The 27,709-nt window shown below is 40.7% G+C and overlaps 3 protein-coding genes across 3 annotated transcripts in view; 2 read left to right on the top strand and 1 right to left on the bottom strand.

The window, feature by feature from the left end:
- The window catches only part of LOC118431598 (multiple PDZ domain protein-like), a gene marked incomplete in the record, with an annotated part of 93,555 nt that extends 75,876 nt beyond the window's left edge, over positions 1-17,679 (bottom strand). The window contains 12 exon segments of the mRNA XM_035842840.1: positions 221-312; positions 1,034-1,142; positions 2,222-2,410; positions 3,111-3,248; positions 5,756-5,957; positions 7,444-7,595; positions 9,905-9,990; positions 10,459-10,582; positions 11,208-11,410; positions 16,160-16,251; positions 17,209-17,315; positions 17,581-17,679. Coding sequence (XP_035698733.1) covers positions 221-312; positions 1,034-1,142; positions 2,222-2,410; positions 3,111-3,248; positions 5,756-5,957; positions 7,444-7,595; positions 9,905-9,990; positions 10,459-10,582; positions 11,208-11,410; positions 16,160-16,178 — 1,314 coding nt within the window.
- Positions 17,680-17,732: 53 nt separating this feature from the next.
- On the top strand, positions 17,733-21,128 carry LOC118432462 (TM2 domain-containing protein CG10795-like). The gene is made up of 6 exons (XM_035844047.1): positions 17,733-17,900; positions 18,167-18,243; positions 18,604-18,673; positions 19,264-19,355; positions 19,764-19,837; positions 20,255-21,128. The coding sequence occupies exons 1-6, from the start codon at positions 17,770-17,772 to the stop codon at positions 20,372-20,374; spliced, it is 564 nt and encodes a 187-aa protein (XP_035699940.1). The 5' UTR covers positions 17,733-17,769; the 3' UTR covers positions 20,375-21,128.
- A 2,945-nt stretch (positions 21,129-24,073) lies between these two features.
- LOC118431597 overlaps positions 24,074-27,709 on the top strand; it is a 4,705-nt gene continuing 1,069 nt past the window's right edge. Inside the window, exons 1-5 of the mRNA XM_035842839.1 lie at positions 24,074-24,190; positions 25,826-25,981; positions 26,605-26,700; positions 27,181-27,292; positions 27,641-27,703. Coding sequence (XP_035698732.1) covers positions 24,160-24,190; positions 25,826-25,981; positions 26,605-26,700; positions 27,181-27,292; positions 27,641-27,703 — 458 coding nt within the window. The 5' untranslated portion in view covers positions 24,074-24,159. The remainder of the gene's footprint in view (positions 24,191-25,825; positions 25,982-26,604; positions 26,701-27,180; positions 27,293-27,640; positions 27,704-27,709) is intronic.

Below are 27,709 nucleotides of genomic sequence, written 5' to 3'. Positions count from 1 at the left end.
ATTTTACCTGCACTAACTAACCTAAGGTGGTATTTTGAGCCCAGTTAAGCAATAGTTGGAGTAAATATTTTGTAACTCCATGTTGCAGACTGTATATAGTTGTAAGGATTCATTGATTTCTTCATTAAGAATAATGACAAGGACAGATGCTGTAAACAATTACTGTATTCATAATACATGTCTGTTGAATCTATTGTACAGGAGAAATTGAACAGCTCACCTCCACGATCTGGTCATTAACCCTTATCCTGCCGTCCCTGTCTGCTGCACTTCCCGGCGCGATGCTCTTCACAAAGATTCCCGACAGTTCTTCTGCGGGGGGAAGATGTTTTGTCAATACATACATTTTAGCTTGGATTGTAATCTTTAAATGGATCAGTCTGTGGTTTAACCCTTCAGGTATGCTAGACTTGTAAGACTTGTCTTTTAACCCTTTACCTATTGTACATAACATGTAATTCAGCTCTTATATGTTCTGAATAAAACCAGTTATCGATACAGTCAAACCTGTATTAGCGGCCACCTTTGCATAGCAGCCAACTGGCCATAGTGGCCACTTTTTGTCGGTCCCTTGGATTCGTAATGATTAAGAAATAGGCTTAGCAACCACCTGTCCAACGTGGCCACGGCCACACGATTTCCGGTCCCGTTGATACAGAAACACTGCCTGGTGCAACCATACTGCAGCATTATGTCACCCTGCACCGAGTTTGAAATTGTACTTTGCGAGGATTTGGAGTTCCTGACAGGGTCATTTTGGCGGTAGCAGAAGGTATGCATGCCTTGAGCATTAAAGTGCAAGTCTTTGTCGGTGAATGTACCGATCGAGACAATGTTACTTGGTGAGAAAGATTGGTGGGAACTGAAATCATGTGTAGCTTGCTCATGGTCAATTGATCAACATTTTCTCTATAGTGGCCACCTGTCTATAGTGGCCTTATTTCTCAAGTCCCTTGAGTGGCTGCTATAGACAGGTTTGACTGTATCATGAAAAGATATATAATTATGAAAAGAATTGTAACTATTGCCTTACCCGAGGACTTCTCACCCACATATCCAGCTATGGTGATGCCCAGTCCCTGGCTGTCCTTCGTGAGTTCTGCTTCAAACTGTTCTATCTCTGCACTCGGTGCGCTCTCCACCTTTGCGAGGCAAATGGAAGAATAAGATCATCATATACTGTAATTCCTGATTTTTTCAATGTACTGTTATGTTCACGGTTTTCACGGTGACGACTGTAACGTGAACTTATCATTACCGATAAAAAATAATTCACAGACTTTTTTCATGCACACTTGCCTCGACAGTGAACATTTAGTTCCGAGAACAAGTTCAATTTTCTCAGACCGTGAAAGTTTGGTACCGTGAAGATAAAGTGAATTACAGTACTTCATATACATTATGATTAGCTAGAAATTGTTCTATCTCTGCACTAAGTCTTAGCACTACATCCAATCAACAACATACAAAGAAACACACAGCTGTAGTTACAAACAAAACTGTAGTGGTATGTAGTTAAGAAGCCCGTTTTTTTTCTATTATACTGCTGCTTGTGTCCCTGACATGGGTGGGCAACAGTTGGCTAGTCTAGTCACACCAGCTTCCAAGCAGCTTTGTCCAGCAGGTTTACACTGGTTAAGTCGCACACTGCTTTAGGTATTGCTTCAAGGTTTTGAGAACTTCTAAACTTGCCATTAGTTGTGAGAAACTTCACATGGCTGCCTAATTCATATTGCTTGATAACTTGCTCTTCATACACAGTTCTTATCAACAAACCTACTTTGCCTGTTTAGCACTTGTAGCTTCAGGTGTGGCCTGTGTGTTGTTTAGCTTCCCGCGAGCGTTCAGTAGCCTAACATGGCAGCCTGACTATAAAACTCACTCCTCATACACAATAATCAAATAAACAAACAAATAAACCTCTTCTGCCTGTTTAGCACTTGTAGCTGCAAGTGCAGCCTGGGTGTTGTTGAGTTTGCCACGAGCAATCAGTAGCCTAACATGGCAGCCTGACTATAAAACTCACTCCTTATACAGTACAATAATCAACAAACAAACAAACAAACAAACCTCCTCTGCCTGTTTAGCACTTGTTGCTGCAGGTGTGGCCTGTGTGTTGTTGAGCTTCCCGCGTGCGATCAGTAACCTAACATGGCAGCCTGACCATAAAACTCACTCCTCATACACAGCAATCAACAAACAAACAAACAAACAAACAAACCTCTTCTGCCTGTTTAACACTTGTAGCTGCAGGTGCGGCCTGTGTGTTGTTGAGCTTGCCACGCGCTATGAGAAGTCTGACATGACTGCCTGACTGCCGTAGCACATTAGCGACCTGCTCACTCCCCATCCCCTTCAGTGGAGTGTCTCCGATCTGCAGGATGTGGTCGGCTGGCTTCAACCGGCCATCCTGGGAAAAGAAAGGTAAAAAAAAAGGTCATGTAGTATGATGTACATTTACAAATGCAGAGAATCTAAAAAAGTTAACTTCAAATCATTTATAAATTATGTTAATTTCTTCGAAAAGGTTGAAGGTCAAATTGCTAACAGGAGAGGGAAGATGGCAAAGCACCATGGGAAGTGGGGAAATTTAGTTTCTGTTGGATTTATGTTTTACATAACAGTTACTTTTCCTTTGTATATATGATTTATATGGTTTGGATGGTCCACCTTTTGTTTATGTGTTGTAATGTTATTTGTGAATAAAAATATAAATAAAAAAAATCATCATTACTTGATAGAAGAGAATGTGCAAGTGATAGCCTGGAAACTAATCATAAATCTAAAGGATATCTTGTAAATAAACAAATCCCTGCGGTAAGATGCTGAGGACCAAGATTTGTGTCATGTATGCCAGAGACTATGCACTACCTTTCACAGAATCTTGAAACAGAACCACAAAAATTTTCTGCGGCATAAATGTCAGGTCAACAGGGTTACATGCCACCAAAAACTATGACAATAACACGTAAAAGTCACTCTCAGAACAGGTATATATTTCAACTTTTTTCCAGAGCCATTCTAAGAGAACCGTTGGACATTTCAATAAAGGCATTCGTTGGCTTAGTGTTTAGTTTAGTACATATAAAGTTAGTGATTGATCTACTCACCCTGTCTGCCACCCCTTGAGGTACAATGGTTTTGACCTCGATGCCCCTCGTCTGCCCGCCGATAATCCCGAAGCCGAGACCTCGGCCGTCGTTCACAAGCTCGATCATCTCCACGTGCGACCACTGTGTCACACCGAGCTGGGGGAACAACACGGGAAGAAATTATACAGACATCCAGGAAAAATGTGCAAAATAGCCTAGCTACTAGGGAAAGAAGTGATGTAGGGAGTAAGTCACTAATCTCCAAGCAGATCCTACAATGGCATAAAATAGTACCAAACTGGCCAAGGAGTGTAGGTAGCCAAAAGGTGTCCATTTGCCATGTAGCCAAACACACTCCTAGGCCGGCTTCACTCCTCTGCCAGCTTTTGATACTATCTTATGCTACCGTAGGATCTGCTTGGACGGAGATTATAAGTCACAAGGTGTTTCCAACTAAGCGTGACACATCACATGACCACTGTGTCACACCGAGCTGGGGAACAACACGGGAGGAAATTATACAGACATCCAGGAAAAATGTGCAAAATAGCCTAGCTACTAGGGAAAGAAGTGATGTAGGGAGTAAGTCACTAATCTCCAAGCAGATCCTACAATGGCATAAAATAGTACCAAACTGGCCAAGGAGTGTAGTCAGCCAAAAGGTGTCCATTTGCCATGTTCCCCGGTAGCGAAACACACTCCTAAGCCGGCTTCAGTCCTCTGCCAGCTTTTGATACCATCTTACAGGTACATGTATACTACTGTAGGATCTGCTTGGAGATTACTAGCTACATACAACAGGGAAAGAAGTAATGTAGGGAATAAGTCACAGGGTGTTTCCAACTGAGTCTGACACATCACATGACCACTGTGTCACTCCGAGCTGAGAGAACAACACCGGAGGAAATCATACAGACATCCAGGAAAAATGTGCAAAATAGCCTAGCTACCTAAGGCAGGGAAAGAAGTGATGTAGGGAGTACTGTAAATGCATTTAAGTTCGCGGGGATTTAATTTCACGGTAGCGGGGAAAAGGGCTTTTCGCGGTGGTTTTAATTTCGCGGTAACACCATAGACTGCAGTCTAATACCATGATAGAAAAATGTTCGCAGTGGTTTTAAGTTCGCGGTGAAGCGGTCACTGGGAAAACCGCGAACATTAATCCACCGCGAACATTTCTGCATTTACACTAAGTCACAAGGTGTTTCCAACTGAGCCTGACATATCACATGACCACCGTGTCACACCGAGCTGGGGGCACACATCAGGAACAAGTTTAAAAGTTTGCATCATGCAGTCACGTATTTAACCACACCAATCTGTTGCTTCTCAGACTTATGAAGTAATGCAGAAAAGAAGATAAGAAAACGAGTCAGTGCTCACACGTTTGGGGAGTGAATATAGTCAGGGTAGAGTTTTCCTCTCAACTTTCTGTTTTCATTGTATCATCTTGCTAAATTTTTTACTCTAAATTTCTAGTTTTGGTTTCTGCAACCACAAAATTTCTAAGGACCAGACAACTTCATTGGTGTGGCCTTATAAACAATAAGTACCTAAAAGAGGAGAATAATAGAGTCTGACTACAGAAGTGAAAGACAACTTGAAGTAAGGAAACTACTAAGTTAAGTCGACTTGACTTATTTGACTTGAGAGTGAATAAACTGACAATGATGAACAGTTCTACCATTATGATAGTGCTAACCAAGTGGGTAGGTGCATGCAAGGATACTGTAAATGCAGAAACTTTCGCGGTGGATTAATGTTCGCGGTTTTCGCGGCGGCCGCTTCCCCGCGAATTTAAAACCACCGCGAACATTTTTCCATAACAGTAAGAGATTACAGTTCATGGCGCTACAGCGAAATTAAATCCACCGCGAAAAGTCCATTTTCCCGCAACCGCGAAATTAAATCCCCGCGAACTTTAATGCATTTACAGTATTTCATATCAAGAAAGGAATATTTCAAGTTGCTGCAAAGGATGATTAGCAGTAATCACTGAAATGATCAACTGCTGTATGAGCATGCTGATTGATTGTAACTGTGATTGGTTCAACTTACTGCATCTGCCATTTCTGGGGGGAGTGAAGCGCTGGGACTCTGCAAATCACAGTAAACACATTTCAATGTCAAGCAGAAAATTGCAAAATTTGAAAAGAAAAAAACATTGTCATTGCTGAATCACTGGAAAAACACATGGATTATTGTTATTTCAGGTAAAACAAATGTGATTTATCTATTAGACACCTTGCAACATTAAAGCAAAAGGAAGACCCACACTGTAAATGGTCACAAAGATGTTGAATATTTAGCAAAAACACATCTCAGTCTAAATACACGAATCCAATTTACGGCTAATTTGGCAATTTTGCAGGTAGCAAAGCTTAAAGGTAATCTGCATCTCTGTAACTTATATTTTATCTGATCCCTACCTCCCTCATGGATGATTTGAGCTTTAATGAATAAATTAAGGTTCAAAGTAATCAAACAAACCTTCTCAGTGAGTATGAACATGTTGGAAAGCCTGACTGACTGTATCTAAAATTATATCCAGTTGCTTGAGTAACTGCTTTTTGGCACCATATTATAGGCTAGTTTTGTAAGTTTGCTAGAAAAGAAGCTCAAAGATTCAATCACCAATAGCTTCAGGATTTTGATGATCTTACCTTCTCAGCGAGTTCGGACAGGTTGGAAGGCCCCCTGCTGTCGGAGGCGTCCGGTTCGGGAATACCGCCGCGCGCCACGACAAGCTCAACGATGCCATGTGCCTTCTGCAGTATGGAGATGGCCTCCTGGTGGGAGATGCTGGCATCCAGCAGCTGATGGTCAATGGCCAGGATCTGGTCACTTTCCTTCAGTCGACCATCCCTACGGGACAAGACAAGAAACATAGAGTATAATGTTGTCAGCAGGGCTAGCTTCCTGTATTAGTCAGGAGTTGGTCACTCTCATAGTTGGGCATCCCTGAGAGACAAGACAATACACATGGAGTATGATATTGTCACCAGGGCTAGCTCTCAATATTAGCAAGAAGCAGCTGGAGATCCTAAATGACATCCTGCAACATCCAACCCTTGCAAGACAGAGAACAACGTACGCTAAACCGGATAGTGACAGTGACCTGGTCACTCTCCTTCAGTTGACCATCCCTGGGAGATGAATGAGAAGATATACATTATATTCTTTTGTCCATACATTAAAGGTAAAGGTATTCCCATATTTTTCTGAGGTTGAAAGGGCAGTGGTTTGTTATCCCGTGTCTAGGGCACGTTATTGTAAGGTTCTCCCCTGTTCTCACTGCATAACCCCACCACACTGAAGCCCAGGCTTTCACCACAAACAAACAAACAAACAAACACACACACCTGTCCGCCACCCCTCCAGGTTGGATGTCCTGTACAAAGATGCCCAGCTCTCCCCTGTTCTCACTCCTCAGTCCCACCACACTGAAGCCCTGACTCTCACCATAAACAAACAAACAAACAAACAAACAAACAAACACACACACCTGTCCGCCACCCCTCCAGGTTGGATGTCCTGTACAAAGATGCCCAGCTCTCCCCTGTTCTCACGCCTCAGTCCCACTACACTGAAGCCCTGACTCTCACCACAAACAAACAAACAAACAAACAAACGTACCTGTCTGCCACCCCTCCAGGTTGGATGTCCTGTACAAAGATGCCCAGCTCTCCCCTGTTCTCACTCCTCAGTCCCACCACACTGAAGCCCTGACTCTCACCATAAACAAACAAACAAACAAACAAACAAACAAACAAACAAACGTACCTGTCTGCTACCCCTCCAGGCTGGATGTCCTGTACAAAGATGCCCAGCTCTCCCCTGTTCTCACGCCTCAGTCCCACCACACTGAAGCCCTGACTTTCACCACAAACAAACAAACAAACAAACAAACAAACAAACGTACCTGTCTGCCACCCCTCCAGGTTGGATGTCCTGTACAAAGATGCCCAGCTCTCCCCTGTTCTCACTCCTCAGCCCCACCACACTGAAGCCCAGACTTTCACCACAAACAAACAAACAAACACACCTGTCCGCCACCCCTCCAGGTTGGATGTCCTGTACAAAGATGCCCAGCTCTCCCCTGTTCTCACTCCTCAGCCCCACCACACTGAAGCCCAGACTTTCACCACAAACAAACAAACAAACAAACAAACAAACAAACAAACAAACAAACAAACAAACGTACCTGTCTGCCACCCCTCCAGGCTGGATGTCCTGTACAAAGATGCCCAGCTCTCCCCTGTTCTCACTCCTCAGTCCCACCACACTGAAGCCCTGACTTAAACCATAAACAAACAAACAAACAAACAAACAAGCAAGCAAACAAACGTACCTGTCCGCCACCCCTCCAGGCTGGATGTCCTGTACAAAGATGCCCAGCTCTCCCCTGTTCTCACTCCTCAGTCCCACCACACTGAAGCCCAGACCTCCAGTCTCAGGCTTATACAGCTTGATGTTCTCCACTTCTCTGCCCTGAGCTGCTGCCTGGTGGTACAAAGACAAAAATGTATCAGAAATGTGATTTCTACATTCTGGAACAAGTTGAACTGTACTTTCCAACACAAAAATTGGACTTTTCTAACTTTTCAATTAATCAGCTGCAGTCCTTGATGAGGAATGAACAATTCTTTAGTTGGAAAATTACACTTCAGCTCGTTCCAGAATGACTTCTACCAACACAGATGAACTTTCAAGTTGTGATTTCTATATGTGCAGCTTAACTGAAAAATAGATTGTGAACAGCTAAGGCAATGGCAATTTAATTTCTATTCAAAAGATAAAGCTATAGCAAAGGATCAACATGAATAAAATTTGGACCTTGATGCATATGTTGTATTATGCTGTCCATGTCAAATTCTATCTGTATTGTCATTGTCTTTGACAGCAAAGCTAGCCTGTTGTAATAACCACAGGCTAGTTGGGCAGCCCTGGCTGTGTGTGCTGAACAATCAAACCAATAAATAAAATAAATATTGTAAACAGCCAGTTAATACACATTTACTTTGAGAGAATGAGAGAACCAAGGCTAGCATATCTTAGGAATAGGCTCAGGAAGGTTAGATCATAAACTAATGGGGACACTGTTGACCTATTTGAATTCTTTAACTGGGTCATCGTTGTACATCCATTTCAAAAATTGTTTTGTAAAAATTGTAGGAAGATGAACGAAAGTCTTTATCATTTTTGTAAACCTCTATAGAACTGCCTATTGCAAGGAAGAAAAATCTCAAAATCAAAACAATATTTGAAAAGGCCAAAAACACATGCATGCATCGTTATAAATCTATCACCAACATGGCTGTTAAAAACTATCTCTCAAACATAACTAAACCTACCTTGTCTAAGGTCTTCACCAAACACAAGGTGAACTTCAGCCTATCTTTGCATGAACGAACCCTTTTACCCATCTTTAGAAGATCCTTATATAATCTCACTGCCCTTGCCGCAACATTCGTGTGAATACCAGCTCGTCAAAATGTGAATATGATACAACGATTATCATCAATATTTAATCATATCTTCCCTACAATTTTCTCCTGGCCTGGATACTCCTTATTCCCTCCTCCAAACCGATCATTAATCATTTATTTCATCCTATGCCTGCCTTATCCATCAATATCATATACAATCAAACTAACGATATTTCATAACGATTATTACATATCAAGTCCATATTATTTAAAGTGCTAACACTAAAAGAGATGGTACTTCCATACGGAATCACAGTCTCCACTAGGGAGTTCCATTACAAAGCTGTTATCTATTATTCATGAACTTCTTTGAGAACTAGAGACAGGTTGAAATGAAATCTGACAAGAATTTTTGAGAGCATAAATTTGCTCCCCACAAAGTAGTAAATTACTGTCCTTGCCTTTCTTCACAGTGCTATCAGAGTACAAGAAGAGAAAAGATGCTTCCTAATTTTATTGGAAAAGAGAATAACTTGTGCTCTTTGCAAATTTCAACACTCATTATTATATTTCTGACATTTACTTCCTCTATCTATGTTATGGATCTTAGCAACAATAAGACTATATGAGAAAAGGAACAAAATAAACAACAAGAATTTATGAGATTCAGATTTTCCACAATTTTATGGTTCAAGAATTTCAGACCATTGAGACCATTACTAGGCCTTGCTGTTGTTAGATGGTACCTAGTTTCTCACCCTGCGGTACCTGATACAAGATCTGCTTGTCAAATCTGTTGCTAACTGGTTTAAAGATCATTCTTTAACTATACCTGACAACCTCTGTACGTGTGCCTCTTGTTGGGCACCAAGAGCATGGTAGTTTGCTGACCATATGTTTCCTTGAAATTACTATGTCATTGTTTTTTTTAGTATATTGCAGATGGCCTTTTGTTTCTTTTATTGAACTTCAATCTATTGTACTTTGCTGGGGTGAGAGTCAGCAAAGGTGTTTACAGTCTTCTCTCATCGCATCCACGTGTGGTGAATTTCAAACCAATAAACAAATACTGTAAATGCAGAAATGTTCGCGGTGGATTAATGTTCGCGGTTTTCGCGGTGACCACTTCACCGCGAACTTAAATCCACCGCGAACATTTTTCTATTATGGTATTAGGCTGCAGTCTATGATGTTACCGCAAAATTAAATCCACCGCGAAAAGTCCCTTTTCCCGCTACCGCGAAATTAAATCCCTGCTAACTTAAATGCATTTACAGTACTTGAGGTACCTGCATGGCTCTCTGGAGAGACCATTACTCAGGCCTTGCTATTGTTATTGCCTTGCATCTCACCTTCTTGTACCTGAAGTAATTAATTTCTCACCTGTATGGCCCTCTGGAAGTCCTCCTCTCCCATCTGGGGTGCAGCTGACATAAGGGAGGGGGCTCCATGGACAGCCACTGCCTCCGCTGGACAGAAGTACACAGGAAAAATGTAGTTACTGATACACTCGTTTAACCAGTGTAATGGCCAAGAAGTAGAACGTTTGCCTTCCATTCGGTAGGTCATGAGTTTGATCCCCAGACAAGCCATACTAAAGACTTGGCTGGACAGAGGGACAGAGGAAAAATGTAGTTACTGATATACTCGTTTCACCAGCTGAAGTGCAATGGCCGACAGTGTTTGCCTTCCATTCAGTAGGTTGTGAGTTCGATTTCCGGCCGAGCCATACTAAAGAGACTCATTTGAATGGTCTACTAGATATCATATGGTAATTTGCTATATCTTCTTGAAACTTGGTGTGCAAGAGAAATCAGAATATCCCCGCCAAAACTTATGAAAACTTTTATAAGAGATATCTGTATTACAAGGCAAATCTGTTTACCAAGAAGGAGGGTCAACCTTAAGTTTGATGATGAAATACAAGATGTACGTACCTGGCTGTCCGTTGACTTCGACCACCGTAGTGCCGTTGCTGGCCTTACCCTTGGGGGCCATCACCAGGTGACCGGTCGGGGAGAACTCAAAGTCTTGTACAGCAGACGGAGGGGAGTTCTCTACCTGGGGGAGAGGAACACACGGAACAGGGATGTTTTACTTTTAAAGCTGTCAAGGAGCTGTCATAGAACTTATACACACCGAATGTTGGTCATGGAATGTGGCATCTTACTTTTACTTCTCTCCACTTCTGACAGCTCGACATGCAAAATTTGAAAGAAAGATTGTGCTCCCTAGCAACTTGCTATAAAAATGTCATTCAATATTGCATAGTAATTTTCAACAAGAGCTCCTACCTTTTTGGCAATGTTAAGAAAGTGATTTAAGTTTCAACACTCCGAACAGTATTCCATGAAACTGCAACTACTAGTTTGTTGGTAAACTTGTTATCTTCATGAAAAATAGAAGTATTGTTTTTGGCATGTGTCCATCTGTCTCTCTGTCTATGTGTGATGACGAATATTTGTGGTTAGCATAACTTAAGAACCCAAGGGTGTATTGTAAGGACGTTAGGTGGATAGGTGAAGAAATATATCTTTTGGCCCTCTAATGTGTAACTGTAGCTACAGCACAACTTTTTCATGACTCTAGACCTTTTGTCCTTGTTCCTACCTGTTTTTTTAGCCGTTTGACAGATGAATATATGTTTGTTTGTTTGTTTACCTGTTTGTTTACCTGTTTCTTGAGCTGTTTGACGGAGGCCTGTATGTTTGTTTGTTTGTTTATTTACCTGTTTTTTGAGCTGTTTAACAGAAGCCTGAATGTTGAGGATCTGTCGGAACAGCGGGCTGTCCAGCATGTGGATGATGGAGGCAAGGTCAACACTGCTGTCCCCGCCAGCACGCAGCTGTTCCTGCATCTTCTGCAGTACGTCAACAGCATGCTCCGCTTCTGCGGGAGAGAATAGTTGTTTGCTTGTTTGTTTGTTTGTTTATTTGTTTGTATTGCATACCAGATAATTGGGTAAAGCAGCTCAAAGTCAAAGTAACACACTACCTTTGTACTTAACAGTACAAGCTGCAAAATTAGTACTTACAGTTACACGTACAAAGGAAATGGTTATAGTCTTAGACTATATGGTAGAGGCCGCTTAATTGCACGGTCTATTTGCCAGTGAATTTTGTGCAATTATCCGACTGGTGCAATAATGCGAAATTATCTAGCTAGACCACACTGGTTTGGGATTTTGGGAATCCGTGCAGTTAACAGAAGTGTGCGTTAATCCGTTGTGCAATTAACTGGCTTCTACTGTACTACATGTACTACTACTACTAGTACTACTACATACATGTATATTCAAATTGTTATAATTACTGATGTATGTCATTGTAACATTTGTATAAAGACAGTCCTTTGATAACAGATAAGAAGAAATTATAGAACTTCCTCTTTGTCAAATCAATCTAAGAAGTATCAGGATGTCTAACCTCCATCCACAAATCTAAGAATAGCAACATCAGGTATCGAAATCCTTTTTTTTTGCTACATGCAAAATTGCAAGTTGGCAAAACTTTTACGCGCAATTTTAAAAATTTTCATGCAAAATAAGACTAGGCGGCGATCATGACGAGGATTGCTAGCTTGAATCGGCGAATTATGATTACATCTAGTGAAGCTACAGGAGGAAGTTACCGGCAAAAACAAGGAAGGAAAAAGACAGACATCCATATGTCGTTCTGTCTAAGAGTAGGGTGTCTAATTCCTGAGAGTATTTTTTACGGCCAGGAATTTTCAACATGCAAGATTGCAAGTTCAGAATATTTTCACGTGCATATCTCGAAAATTATGTGTAAATTGCAAGTTAAGTATGTGTATTTCAAAGCCTGAACATAACTGTGGATAAATCATGGAGCCCTTGTCACCCTGCCAAACCTTTCTCTTGCCAACTTTATCAGATGTGGCAGATATGGTTTATCAGTTGCCTGCTGGGACATAAGTGAGACTGTAACAGTACACTAATCCTGGGCCACTCAGTGCCAAGTATGGCAACCAACTTTTCATCTGGTAGCAGATGCATGGGTTTGGCCTGTTTAGTATACATGTAGGTTACACACTGTTCTACAACTAGATCTCTTTTCAGGGTCCTCCCCAGAGGATAGAATAATGGAGGCCCTCCACTATACTCCTAGCCAGCTCCACTATACTACTTTTGAAATTTATTGTGTTTCTTTCCAATTTTCTTTGTTAGTTTTGCTAAAATTAATGACAATACACAGATTTTTGTGCCAAGTGGCATCACTTTTCCAGTCAGCATTGTCTGCAAAAACTTGTGAATGAGTGATGATCAAAACAATAGTTGTTTTGCTACTTCACAACAAAGGAATCACAACAATATATCATACTTGTAGTATTTGACACCCTCTGTCATTGCAAATACAAATGGTGAAAATGAAGTATCTTTCAAATTGGTTCACACAGGAGCATATCACTTATATCACTTCTTTAGAAGTTTTGGGTATGTGTCCAGACAGCAGCATCTCAAAGGATTTTAAGGTCATATCACAAAGTGTGGTCTACAGGCACTGGGCCAGTCTGAAAAACTACACTGCATTAGAGGCTTAAACTATCAGGGATAGCCTTTCATGTTCAGTTGCTTACAGATACATGAATACAGGTACCCAATCCATTTTGCATGTCAGATTTTGAATTTGCAAACATGCAATCTTGAGCAGTTTTGGGACAAGCCCACAATTTGATGAATTGTGCCCAAAGAACGTTTTTTTTTAATATTGTCTGGCTTTCTGTTTTGTCTCATTTTCTTCATACCTGCCAGCCGAACTGGTCAAAAACATGTAAGAAAACAGTCGTAGCTGAACCTCTGCTTAGAGAGAAAGACTGGTACAACTATCCACATGTCTCTCTCTGCTTGGAGAGAAAGCACAACTGTCCATGTGCCTTTGACTGTAGTGCACAGCCCCTTGGCTTGTCACGTCTATAAATGGGAAATATATGACATACGTGTGCTGTCTGTGACCTTTCTGACCTCCCCTACAATAAACATCCGTAGTGCTAATACTTCCCCACTCCCCACACAGACACAGCCATCTATGGTATGTTTTCTCACATGAGAAGAATGCAGCTTCACGCTTGTATTCAGCTCTAACTTCTAAATCACGCTTCTACTAGCAGCTCTAGCCTGGATACCATGCATAGGCCAGTGATCATCGACCCTGCCTCAGGAACTACAAGTACATGTAAAACTAGAAGGCGGGAGTTTGATTCCAGCTGTGTCGCTCACCCGACAAGCACGCTATACCAGAATGGGCTGCAGTCCTTACGACAAGAAGTTAAGCCGTGGTCTACTGTTCAAACTGTAGTAGTCTGAAAGAACTAGGGAAATTTCCCCAGTACAATATAAATGTCTTCCCTGTCACAACCATCTTAGAAGAACAGCTCTTCAGTGAGCTAAAGTGGAAATGGGATTTATAATGAGAAATTGGGGAATGGGTTTAAATCAACTTTAATTTGAGTCAAAAATCTGCCCATTGAAAAATTAAGTTCTTGAAATATGTCAGAATGTGCAGTGAGAAATTCTTAGGCAGAAAAATTTGACTATGCATGTGTACCATTGAGATGGGGGTCTGGCATCCAGGCTAGGAAATCCTTATCCTGTTGATTTATACATTATGTAACATTTTATTCAACATTGTCAGACCGCGTGTTAATACATGATGCCACGCACTCACAACACAGATACAGGCATCGTTGGTATGTTTTCACACTTGGAAAGAAAATGGTCTAGCCGATCACTCTATGATGTTGGGAATGCCATGGTCTGTTGGTCCTGTATTTCCATAACATGCCGGCTGCATACTGTAAATGCAGAAATGTTCGCGGTGGATTAATGTTCGCGGTTTTCGCGGTGACCACTTCACCGCGAACTTAAAACCACCGCGAATATAATGGTATTAGACTGCAGTCGATGGTGTTACCGCGAAATCAAAACCACCGCGAAAAGTCATTTTTCCTGCTACCGCGAAATTAAATCCCCGCAAACTTAAAATGCATTTACAGTATTTTGGGCAGGAGCAAGACTTCCACTTCTTGTTGATAGAGAGTGCAAGAATTGCATTTATGCATGTTTGAGTGAACAATGCGCATACTGTGTGTTAACACAATTTGTGTTTTGGCTTTAGGTTGGTACATGGGCAGTCTTGTATGTCTTTGATAACAAATTTGCTTTTGGAAAGTAATTATAGGCCACACCATATTGACTTTTTGGTTCCAAGAATGATATATTATAGTTTTCATACTGTATTCAAGTGACAACTTAGAGGTGGGAGGTAAGCTTGCTTCATCAAAAATATTCATGATTGATGATTGCCCAAAAAAAGGTAACAGTTGTACTACCACAGGGTTCGAAATACTTTTTTCTGCATACCTGCACTGTAACATTAAAAATTACCTGCACCAGACAAATTTTACCTGCACCACTCAGAATTAAGGACGTATGGATCATCCAATATTACCTGCACTAATCTGCATATGCAGGTGGTATTTCGAGCCCTGTACCAGTAGTAGTGGCTTTCTCCTCAAGGACTCCAGAACTTTCATGGTTTTCCTGTTTCACATCATTTTTTCTCAACCTACGTCTACAGCCAACAAATTGAATCTGTATGGCCTATGCTGACTGTATGCAAACAAAGAAACCATTCTCTACAAGATTTTGATCTCACATACACATCAGGTATGTGGAAATGGGCAGGAAAGTAAACAATGGCATCTGAATTCAGGTCATTCCAGTATTGCAGATCCAAAGAATGACTCCAACAAAACAAACCTGAATATGCATGTAAGCATGGGGATTATTGTACTAGTAGCCTATCACCCACGTCTAGAAGCATAAGATTGAGACCATATCAGCTGGTACCTATGTACCCACAATTAAGTGTTCATCAGTCAGAAGATAATGAAAATACCCCAAACATATGGTTAAATTATTATCATAATAAATACATAGTGAAAAGTCTATAATTTTCAGAGCATACTTGCTATATAGAAAACAAGGGTATCACAGCCAAATACCTCTAGCCCAGCATTATTATATTAGACAAATGGACTGACAATAACAGCCACATGTTGTATACAGTAAATAGCTATACTACATGTACAGAAATTTTGGCTGTTAATACTACAGCCTTCTAAGTTCTTACGATCAGTCTTTCTACAAGCAGATGCTAGTAAGCAGACTTCTTATGTTTTCCTGGCTGCCCATAATTTTCTGTTATAAACTACCTCCCTGATTGTAACAGAAAGGCGTAACTACGGTAGGAAAACGTCAAATTCTGCTTCCTAGTATCTGCTTGTAGATCACACTGTAGCATTTAAATTAAAACAAAAGTTTTATTTGTCTCCCTTCACCAGGTTCAATTGACCAATCACTTTACAATAAACGACATGGTTCTCGCCAGCATATTTGAGCGTAGGGGGTCGCTACGCTGTGACTTGGGCCCCTACAAAATGAATGTTGTGTTTCAACCAGTGACCTACTGTAGAATTACATAGGTAAGGGTTCTCACCAAGATTGTTTCACAGCAAAATTTAGATGCCCCCTACGCTGTGAAACAATCTTGGTGAGAACCCTTAACAGTTTAAATACACGTGACCTTACACTTACAGACAGTTAAAACAGTACACTACCTTGTTGTCCCACTGGCATGATGCCTCTCTTGTTTGCAGTCCTGTTTGGACTCCTTTGCCAGGTACAAGTTCAACTTCAACACAAGTTTTCACTGTAAAACAGACACATGATACAACATGGTTAACGTCAGTGAGTCAGTGACTGAGCACAATAAAGTTTCAACACACATACATATGAATAGGCACTGCCCTCTATGGATAGGGTTGAGAGAGATGCGAGATGGCAACTAGTAATCAGATAACACAAAAAATACTGTAAATGCAGAGGTTTTATGTTCACAGTTTTTGTGGAGGCCGCTTCATAGTCATACTCATAGCGAAGTCAAAACCACCGTGAACATTTCTGTACAGCAAATTATATATGTGACTACACAGTATTATGGGGCTGCCACAAACTCAAAAAACACTGCAAACACTCTATTTTTTTGCTGCTGCGAAATTTAGACAATTTTTTTGCAACTGTGGCATGTTCTCTACTGAATATTTATCAATTTGGTAATGTAGATTTGCAGAAGGAAGTAAAATGCTGGCACATTCCCCTAGTATCTGTACCCAAAACACACTTGGAGCATGCCACTTGGATAAGAACAGGGTTGTAGACAGCTCTAAGAGGATGTTTGAACAACAAAAAAACCAATAGGAAGCTAACCACAAGACTAAAGACAAGTCATGGGTTGTATCGATTTGACCCCCCACCCCACCCCTTTAAAAACGGTAACGGTACGAACGGTACGAATTTTAAATAGCTAAAACCATATGGTGTATTTTGACCGATTATGATGCAAAAATAAGTACAAGGAAATGCACCACAGAATGGGGAGAAGTGTGGAAAGTGACCTTGACACCGATATTCTAAATCAATCGTTCGAAACTAATAACATTTTAGATTCGTCAAGCACGGTACCATAGCAGCAGCGTTACGCTACGGTGCAAATTCCATCAAATTAGGAGGTTTCTGGCCCAAAACTGGATTTCTAAAACATGATTGTACTAAATTTATACATCCATGTGGGTATTCAACACTTGATAATGCAGAAAATACTACTTACGTTTGAAATGAGTCTTTTTAAAGGTCCGAATTTGATGATTTTTGCTCAGTTTGCTGCTCCTTTGGTCAGAGGGCAGCCATGACACAAACTCCACCCCTCCCCATGACCTGACTACCGCCAACACAGAAAATAGTACCTTACAAAACCTACGTTATAAACTGTTTGCAGATAATAATAGTAAACTATTATGAACGATATTGCACAATAGTACCAAATACAGTTTATTTGTGGTTTACAAGGCTTTTTTATTGTTGCATTACCAAAGAAGGGGCGATATTTTTACAGAACTTCTGGTTGTTTGTATCAATGCACCCGACGCTCTACCCGGATAAGGTGAGGTCACGTGATGTAAATATTTGGCAGTAGAATCACCTTCAACATTCCTGAAATTTCCGGCCAGGGTAGATTGTCTTTTGGCGCTTCTTCCTGTCACGGTTTGAGAATCAAACTCCTCTAAAGGATTTGGCGGCGCCCAGTCTTTATTATTTCCGTTCCCTGCGGGCCAGGATGTGAGCTCTACTTACCCCCTTGTTAGTCGGAATGGACTAGTCCACATCCAAGATGGCGGCCTGGTGGAGGAAAAATCGGAACTTTCTCCAATTTCTTGTTGTTTTTGTCACTTTCTGCCACTTTAGAGTGTCTGCACAAGATGTGGAAGAAGCTGTGAAGTGTGAAGATCTTAAAACAGGACAATATCCTTTCTACTGTCATGAATTTTGCACTAACTGTGACTAAGTAAATGCAATGAGAGATGACATAGACAGTCAGATCAAAGTTTATTTTAACTGTAACTTAGTGTAAGAACACGTTACATGTACTGAAAACTGGATCAGGCATTTGATGCTTGAAGGGACATACTAACTCGATCAACAACAAGACATTCCCAACATAGCTCTCAACATCAACGGTGAATTGTGTCATTAATCATGCCATAATGATCTTTCCTTGACTGTGGCACGTACCACTGTCCCCAGCCTGCTATAGACACAGACACACAGTCAGCCCTGGGCTGCAGAAAGGAGGGACTGGTCACAGGTAAAACTACTGTCATGTCTATTATTGTGTTGTGCTGTTCAATACCCCTAAACATTGGTAGCTCGGGGTTGGATTCTTTGTTATTGGGTGAGCCAACTACTTTTTGCTCATAACCAGCAAAATCGATGGAAGCCTGTGTGTGTGATACAACTTAGAAGCTTGTGTGATACGGAAAATTATCAACTGGTTCGGAACACCTGTATCAAATGTTATCACGGCCCAGGTATGGCATAAATCATTGTTTGGTTTACTATAGATGAAAACAAACAACACAAGGTAAAAAGGAACAATGGGAATGCTTCAGCTATAGACTTGTCAAACATCTTAACACTCAAATCTTGATGATCCTTTCCATTCCAGTGTGGTGTTCGGCAGCTCCAGGCATCAACTGTACAGGAGACCTGAAGAAGGATGTACCATGTAGATATACGTATGTCACACTGACTCTCAACATACCAGTACAGTGTACTTGATATTACAGTAGATATCATATAGATACACACGTTATAGTAACCAGCAGTTTTCTACCTCTACTTGATACTGTTGGTACTTTGCTACTTGATGTTTAAGTGATGTGGGTTTCAGTAGTGCAAAATAAAATTGCACAGTTACAAAAAAGTATATTAGACCAAATATCATTTGAATGGCTCTGAAGAGCTTTAATCTCAACTGTAGCATTTATATAGTGTTTTATATAGCGTTTTACGGTAACCAGTAAGTGACTGAGGCCCAAACTGAGCTGTTGACCGTCTCCCGAGACGATAAGAGCCGAAGACAGAGCGTTTATATGTACTTGAAATGGTTGCAGTCCTTGGCATGTGTAAAATGTTACTAGTATGCCACAGTCTACTGGGCAGAATACATGTATACTTGAGATCTTGAAAAGCACTGCTTCATTGAACACGTGCGTATACTTTTCATCTGCCCCATTTGCCACAACTACTGGAAGATTAGCATTCCAGTAAGCTAAAGCTGTATTAAGAATGTGATGTAAAATGTACACTTTATCCTTTTGTACAGGAATGGGTACCACTATGATATTGCACTGTTGACATCAATATTCCTGGGCATGTTGGGAGTGGACAGGTTTTACCTGGGATATCCGGCAATAGGTAAGACTTAAAGGCAGACATACTAGTAGGTTTTTTTCTTAAAATCTCAATAACCAACGAAAATTGCTTGAATCTATCGCAGAAGTATTTAGGAGCATTTAGTATTGATAATGTGATTCTTACATGTACATTGTATACTAGGGTACTAATGTGTTATGGTATCCAATCAACATACAAATTAAACTTGCTTGACACATGCATCATCTTTGTTTTAAGGCTCAAAAAAATGCCGACTATACTTACTCACTGGCAGGAAATAACATAGAATATGTATTTGCAAGACATATCTGAAAAATACATTACTCTGATTCTGAAGACTGTTTTGATCTTAGCATGGGTAAAACATCATCTATTTCTGCACATATTTTCACCCATAATAAGTGAATAAATATATTGTTATATTCCCAGGGTTGTTAAAGTTGTGCACTTTGGGGTTCATGTTCTTGGGTCAACTAGTGGACATCATACTGATAGCTACACAGGTAAGTCTCTTCAATGTATGGGAATGTCTTAATTCATTCATATATCTATTCATCCCTTCACTTTTTTGCTTGATATTTATTGTTACAGTAATGTATTTGAGGCAGTGTAGATCTTACTACATGCTTGCTTGTCAATTTTACATGAGGTTTGGAAATTAGGATAGGATATAAAAACTCTCCGGTGTTACTGATGAAAAACAATCTGACAGTTTCCAAAATCATATCCAGTGGCTTGAGTAACTGCTTTTTGGCTAGGTTAGGTGATGTGGTCATGAACAAAATTAAACATTGGATTGTGTATATGTAAGTGCATGTTTCAGTGTAATAACCTCAGTGTGTATCATATATTTTTAATGATATAGTGGACTATGTTTCAAGGACATGTCTGATATTAACAGATTGTTTCTGATCCATTAGGTTGTAGGTCCTTCTGATGGCTCCAAGTATGTCATCAACTACTATGGACCTGGTCTGTCTCACATCTACATGGACAATCACACTTACCTAAAACCACAGGAAGACTGGACACTGTCATAGCAACCATAGAACATGTCTGGACTTTCAACTCCTTATAAAACACAGGGCAGCAAGTTTCCTGAAATATTCTTGTTCGTCCGTCGGCATCGACGATGACCAATGACATAGCCACCACAGAACATGTGTGCAGTATTGTTTTTTTTCTCTTCTTCATTCCTCTCAAACATACAAGGCAAGTTTCCTTGTTGCGTGCTGTAAGATTTTTGCTGCATAAATTCAGTTCATCTTCTGTGAGGTGACGCAAGTTTTGTCACAAGTCCCTGTCAGAACAAAGCCCATCCTCCGGTAAACCAGCATCCTCCTTGATCACCTTCTGAAGGGCCAATGAAGGATGATCACATATATGTGCTTCATATCCAGTGTCTGGAGGTACATGGAAAGGCCTTTGACTTTGTGTGCAATGTCCAAAGTTTTTTTGTGGGGGGAGGGGGGATTTGGGCAGAGCTTGTCAGAGCAGACTTTTTTTTATTGACAAGGCTCCCCCAAATATGTGACCAGGTTGGCAGGTGAGAGATTCGAAGCTCACCCATGTGGGTGGTCACCAGTGTGCTCACCCACCAACATGCACTACCATAGTGTAACTACTATAAGTCTTACACAAACAGTCATTCTCATTTATCTGGTTTTATACAGCACTGAGCATGGTTGTCTCAATCAGCTGCCCTTGAAAATCACAGATAACTGGCACAGTTGAACAATGTACATGCAGGGCTCGAAATACTGGGTGCAGGTACACCCATAATTGGAACTGTGCACCCAAGTTTTTTCAATGGATGCACAAGGTGCACCCAAATATTTTATTAGGTTTGTGTATGAAAAGATATCAAGTATACTAGTATACATCATATTCTTGACATCTAAGTGTTAGAAGGATAATAAAAATGGCTGTCATGGTAGTTGTTTAAGAATTTGAAAGCTTGTAACTAAGTTTTGTTATTAGGGTTTTCTGACATTCTACTTAAATTCAAGTGGTACACTCAAAACTTTTTTGGTGCACCCAATTTTGTGAGCTGGTTGCACCAGTGCACCTAATCCAAAAAATGAATGTAAGTAAGTAGAAAAAAGTAAGACAGCTACAGCAACCCAACCTGGCCACATTGTCAACCTTGGTTCAAAAGCATTTGTTTTCCCTATTAAATGTCAATGTACCCTAATAATGTTAGTGTGATGTTAGACCTCTGCAGCAACAGAGTGGACTACTACTTGTGTACTTTGCCATTCCCCGAATTCTCTCAAGCAGACTATGATACTATAGAGAGATGGTGGTAAAGAGTCCAAAAATCCCCAAGTACAAAATGTACAGTCTGCCTGCATTATATGTTGTATATATAATGTAGATCTGTAAATATTGATGCACAATTTTAATCTCAAACAAGTCAAAGTAAAGACTTAAGAATTACACATTCATCTATATGATACTGTGAAGTCATCTCGATTCCAAAGTTCTTTTGTAAACAGGCCTATTATTGCCTGACAGTACAGTAACGTAAGCACGTGGGAATAGATTTTTTGTGATTAAAAGATTGAAAAAGAAACACTGTATAGGTTGGGGTTAACAAACATCTCAATCATTGCAATGTATGGTGGAACTACTGGCCAAAATCTTGTCCTACGACCATCGATTGTGTGTGCGCGCGCGTGTGTGTGCGTGCATGTGCTGATGCCACTTATGCCATGCTTTGGTCTTGTTTTCCATCGTGTAACATGGGGGATAGATGCTGTGAATTTGTGCATTGGTAAGGCCCCATTCCGGTAGACGGGGATTGCTCTGCAGTGAACTGGATTTGTGTAGACCTTCACTCCATAATTAATACAACGAAACACAAAAATCGTGAAAAGGTTCGCTTTTCTATCAATGAAATTTATTGAGCACCAAATTGCTTGACCGTAGCGAGGTCATCACCCTAGTGAAATGGGGGTGTTAAAGTAAGTTGCCGTCACAAACAAAATCTTGCTGCACATTGAATTTTTTCACCCAAACCAACAAAATTAACCAATAACAAAAATCCTTGCGATAACCAAGAAACAGTGGTTTCTACTCTGTGAAAACATCACGAGTGTAGCACTTATGCTATAAACACGGTGATCGTTTCGAAGGCAATATTTGAACAGTGCAATCCTTACAAGCCTGAGCAAACACACACTACTTGAGACAACAATGAAACGTATACTCATATTTATTCCTTTACAAAAGCTTGGCTGGCCATACCTCCGATAGATTTATTTGGGACTTTCGGGGCATAACACGTGAAGATAGGTTTTGCGATGTCATTTTGTCCAAATTATGGAAAAGATTGCAACTTGTAAGTGTAACTCAACTGAAGAACCAACAAATATTGTTCTATACTCTGCTTGAAAACATCACGAGTGTAGCACTTGTGTTATAAACACCGTGATCGTTTCGAAGGCAATATTTGAACAGCGCAATCGTTACAAGCCTGGGCAAACATACACTACTTGACATAACAAGGAAACGAATACCCATATTTTATTCCTTTACAAAAGCTCGGCTGGTCTTATCACGGCAGATTTATCTCGGGTTGAGGGGCATAAAACGTTAAGGTAAGTTTTGCGATGTTTTTTTTTTACTGAATCTTGGAAATAATTGCAACTTGACCTTAATTGAGGATGACCGCTTTACCCTTTTAAGAGTTCAACCAAGTTCGTAAAGAAATGGTCGTCCGACGAAGAAATAACTGCTCGAAGGCCCAAAATTATCAGTTATTTAACCTCAATAACTCCCCACATACCAAAATAACAAGATCCATGAAAAGGATACTGAGTTACAAAATCCATGAAAATGATATTGTGGCGAGAAGAACAGCTAACCCTGTCGATATCAGAGGGTACCTAACCTCCTGCACGAAGTTTTTTTAACAAGGCGTATTCGACCAATGTGCCTGGACTTAAAAACTAATGTTCGGAATGAATGCGTAACATGTGGCGGCAAAAAATCGACCTCAGTTGAAATCTGGCCACTTGTGTATTTGGATATTCTGCTGTACACAGCCTTTTTTTCATCCCTGGGCGAATAATGGCACGGTCCAAACCTGTGCGTTTTTCTTGTTACTGCCACAATAAGGAAACATGTACGTCATATATTCAAAAGCTCGGCCAGCCCTACGCGCGGTACATTAAAGCGGGCCTTCAAGCTGTTAAAAGTTTTCAGGTAATATAAGTGTTTTAGAACAAGCATTGAAATAGCGTGAAAGGGGGACGTTAAAATTGATATATGTCATTAGTAAACTCAACGACGGAATGAGTATAAAAATTACTTCTAGCAAGGAGGTTCTTTTTTGACGTCCTTGCTTCTAGTAGCAATCATATTTCCTTATCCTTTACCGAAGAAAATGGACAGGCTCCCGTGGGGCTTTGACAAGTATGTCGGGACAATAGCCAATCTTTCACCATATATACATTATTATTACTTCTAACCTAAAGCCTTTTCATATATTTCAAACAACGGGCCCACGACAGAAAATTGGAGTAACTGTAGGAATGTCGCGGATGTGTTGTACGAAATGTATACGTATACTACCGGCAGTCAGTCTATACTTACGGACTGTATACATGCATATATACAGCTGGTCTGAAACACAGAATGAAATTGAAAGTTTCTGAAGATGTGTTTACTGTAAGCATGACTATTTCCGTCAACATGTTCTCCGTTGTGTCTTTTTAAACTATATCTAACTCTAATCGATGTCAAATTTGTTACTAACAACAAGACTTGTTTGTCTTGTCAGTGTTGTGCTGTTCGTGGATCAACGTTAACATTACCGAGAATGGACAGACCCGGACCTTCCTTCAACATGGGTAAGTTAACGTTACCTGCTGGTAGTTAACGGTCATTAAGGTAATACTGTGTTTAAAACAGTTTGCTGGTCGTGCATGGTAAGAAGGGGGTCAAGTTTGTCGGTGTAACCCGAAAACAATAGTACCAGTCAGTGGTTGACTTTGGTCCAATACAAGATTAAGTGCTATTCCTATCATAGCGAGATGATTTGACGTTGGACACAAAGGTAAATGCAGATATTTTCTTGAGACTGAAATACTCTAATATTACCTAGACGACTGTGCGCACTTCGCGCGAATTCCGCCTACCGTTGTCAGTTCTCGGAACTTACATTCACAAGTCCACAGCCCACTTTCCCCGCCCTTTGAATCAACCTCATTTGTTATAGAATGTGTTGAAATTTAGCACACAGACCAAGGTTCAGTTTTTCTTCTTGAGACAAAAATACTCTAGTAATAGACGCTTGTTTGCACTATTCGCGAAGTCAACTACCTTGGCCAGTTCTCGGAACTTACAATCACAAGTCCACAGTTCACTTGCCCCCATTGTCACTTTCCCTCATTCTTTTTGCACACTGATCAAATTTAGCACACAGGCAAAGGAAAGACACATTTAAAAAAATGGAATACTTTAGTAACTAGACGAACTGTTTGCAAGTGCGAAGTGCAGTCAACTACCCTGGCCGGCTGCAGTTCTCGGAACTTACATAATACAACAGGTCCACAGTACTACTAGTCCACTTGCTCCGCCTTGTGACTCCCCCCCCCCGTATCAAGTAGATAGTTTTCGGGTGGAGTATAGGAATTAAGTTAAGGCTCTTCCCAGATGACGCGAAATGAGTATAAACATTAAAACTTTTCCAGATACAAAACTTTGACTTTCAGATTTTGTATGCCTGATCGATGGTACTCAAAAATCAAATCAAGCTATTCAAGACTTCGAACTTAAGATTTTGCTTTCCTGGTGCTTTAAATAAGGATGGGAGTTACAAAAACCAAATCAAGCGTTATTCTACATATTTTTTCAAATATATTTATGGTTCTGTTTGTGATCATTGAAGTACCATTGTGCATAATTAGGGTGGTAACAAACCATGCCACAGTGTGCGTGGGTATATGTTTTCAGGAAGAGTAGGTTTGAACAATGTATGTAGATTTATCACCCTTCTACCTAAATCACACGCCGGAACAAAGTTCAAAAGCATCGCCAAGTCAAAGGATGTATGACCTTTTAACAACTCTCTGGACAAACAGAGGTTAAGTTACGCAATAGTGACCTTTATTTGACTTGCCCCGCGTCCTGAGTAATAATTTGGTCGCGGATGGTTTGCTGGCTTATTTTTTTACCCTTTTAGATGTGGTATCTACATGGCCCCATGGGATGCCCAGTGGCTATCGGGCTATTTTGGGGCATAGCCGGGTCCCTAAATTTTTTCAGTCCCAGTTTATAGCACAGTTGACTACGAAAATAAATGTTGCTATGCTTCATATGGAATCAAATAAAAAATAAGCTGGCTAAGTTTGACTGTGTGTTGGCCCTCCATGTCTGCAACATATTGTTAGACATATCAGAAACACAGAAATATAGATTTTGAAATACATCGTACAAAGATGTACATAGGACAAACAATAAAAAGCCGGTTGTGTTGCTTGTAGGTTCTCCCCTACCAGGCCAGGTGAATGGCGGATTCACCATGTCAGACGGAGACGACATAACCGTAACTAGTATGTCTGGGAACAACAGGGTAGCCACCAGAAAGGCAACTGAGGACAGATTCCAGGCGTTTGCCGATCCCGACAGGATTGAAAAAGGTAAGCCATCATCTGGGAACTACATGTTTGATGTATATTTGTTCTGTTGGCAAAACGACAACAACAATAAAATCGTTCGCATGTGTATGATATGGCTTTGATATCAGTAAACGGAAAAGACGACGACTTATCTACATGTCCTTTACACTGTATCATAATTTTAAAAATTCCTTTGGTTTAACAAAACCTCCTTGGTTTAACGGTGTGGTAACCTACCAACGTTTCGGTGACCGTCTGTCGCCTTCCAATGGTTCTACTTGGAACTGCAGCTAGGTGTCGCTCTTTCAGTGTTAATAATGCGGTCCCAAACGTGACCGAGAACCTGTAAGTGTTGACCTGATGAATGTGACAAACGACTACCGAAACTTCATCTTGGCATAAACTCTTTGATTGTCTGTAAATAACTCTGCTACTATAGTGATTTGCCAATCCGATAAACTATTCACGGATATAAGACACGGCTAGTCTGTGTTCACAAAACAGTCTCTCGCTGGCTGGGGTTCATGACCATTCCTCCTTTAGGGCCTGTAACTTTCGGGGAGGCCGCTAGGAGCGTGATTAAGTTGGCTAAGACACGTTGTGGCCACTTGTATAAGGTAAGCGCCTGACCTAATGTCTTTCAGGCGAGCCCAAGTTTGAGTCGTTCACAGAAGAGTACCCTGCGGACCCCTCTATCCTGTCTGCTATGGAGAGAACACTGGCCGCCTTCATGAACCAAGGTACGGTCTCCAACTTTGCCAGTTTTATCTAGCATTATTTCAACATTCCTTCCACGCCGAGCTAAAAATTCGGGTTGAATACGGATTCTGAGAGGAAAGTCTGTAACCTGATACACATTAATTAAGTATTTAGATCATTTCTCACATGATGAGTTCTAACACGTCTTCACGTATCTATCATTTCTTTGAGGCTGAAGAAAAATGCGTACAAGAAGCCGCCTCCTCAAAACAATAACGCAAGTACTTAAAATATGCAAATACATTGGGTAAGAGCACAATTTAACCTTTTCCATGCTGCCTTAGCCTGTAACCAATAGAAAATCGGTAACCAAACAGCCACTTCAGTGTGCTAAAGGTTAACATTTTTTTCAAAATGCATGATGGAGGACTCCAATCAATACGTGTTTTATTTTAAACCACCAATATGGCAGACGCTGAGTTACGTCATACTCACGTGACACCCCACATGTTTCTATCCAGGGTTGCTATTGGTGGGAATCGGCACGGCGTTGATGACGTTTAACCAATACGGACCGAACATCGTGGGGTGGGTGCTGGTGCCGGTTGGGGTGCTTCATATCGTCTGGTCTTGGTAAGGTTTCTCTACTCAGCTAGTTATTTGTTCGACTGATATGTAGCCAATGCTCCGATTGATAAGCCAATGGCTGTTTTAAAATCATGAACTGTAATTATGCATTAGTAGATGGCATGCTTTGTACCTTGAACAATAATTATTAATTATTGTTGCGCAATAAAGTCATTTATCTATAAATAAGTGTCTTCATATCTATTTACATGTAATCAGCGGCTGGGAAAGTGCATGCAATAAACGTATATCAAGAAGAGCAAGATTAAACAGAACGGATAGACTTTTGGCCAGCGCACACATTATTATTATGTTGGTAGTATTGAACGGAGATTTGGTCTGTATTCGCTGCAGGTACGAGTTCTACCTCCGGCTCCACAGGCTGCAGAAAGGATCGGACAGGCCGCTATCCAACAGGTTTTG

Source organism: Branchiostoma floridae, chromosome 15, assembly GCF_000003815.2.
Source record: "Branchiostoma floridae strain S238N-H82 chromosome 15, Bfl_VNyyK, whole genome shotgun sequence".
NCBI lineage: Eukaryota > Metazoa > Chordata > Leptocardii > Amphioxiformes > Branchiostomatidae > Branchiostoma > Branchiostoma floridae.
This window is presented reverse-complemented; position numbering and strand designations above follow the sequence as displayed.

Coding starts and splice junctions, on each gene's coding strand:
- LOC118432462 (XM_035844047.1), top strand. CDS start 17,770: ATGGCGGCCTGGTGGAGGAAAAATCGGAACTTTCTCCAATTTCTTGTT. Junction 18,244..18,603: donor AAAGGAGGGACTGGTCACAG/GTAAAACTACTG, acceptor TTTCCATTCCAG/TGTGGTGTTCGGCAGCTCCA. Junction 19,356..19,763: donor CCTGGGATATCCGGCAATAG/GTAAGACTTAAA, acceptor TTATATTCCCAG/GGTTGTTAAAGTTGTGCACT.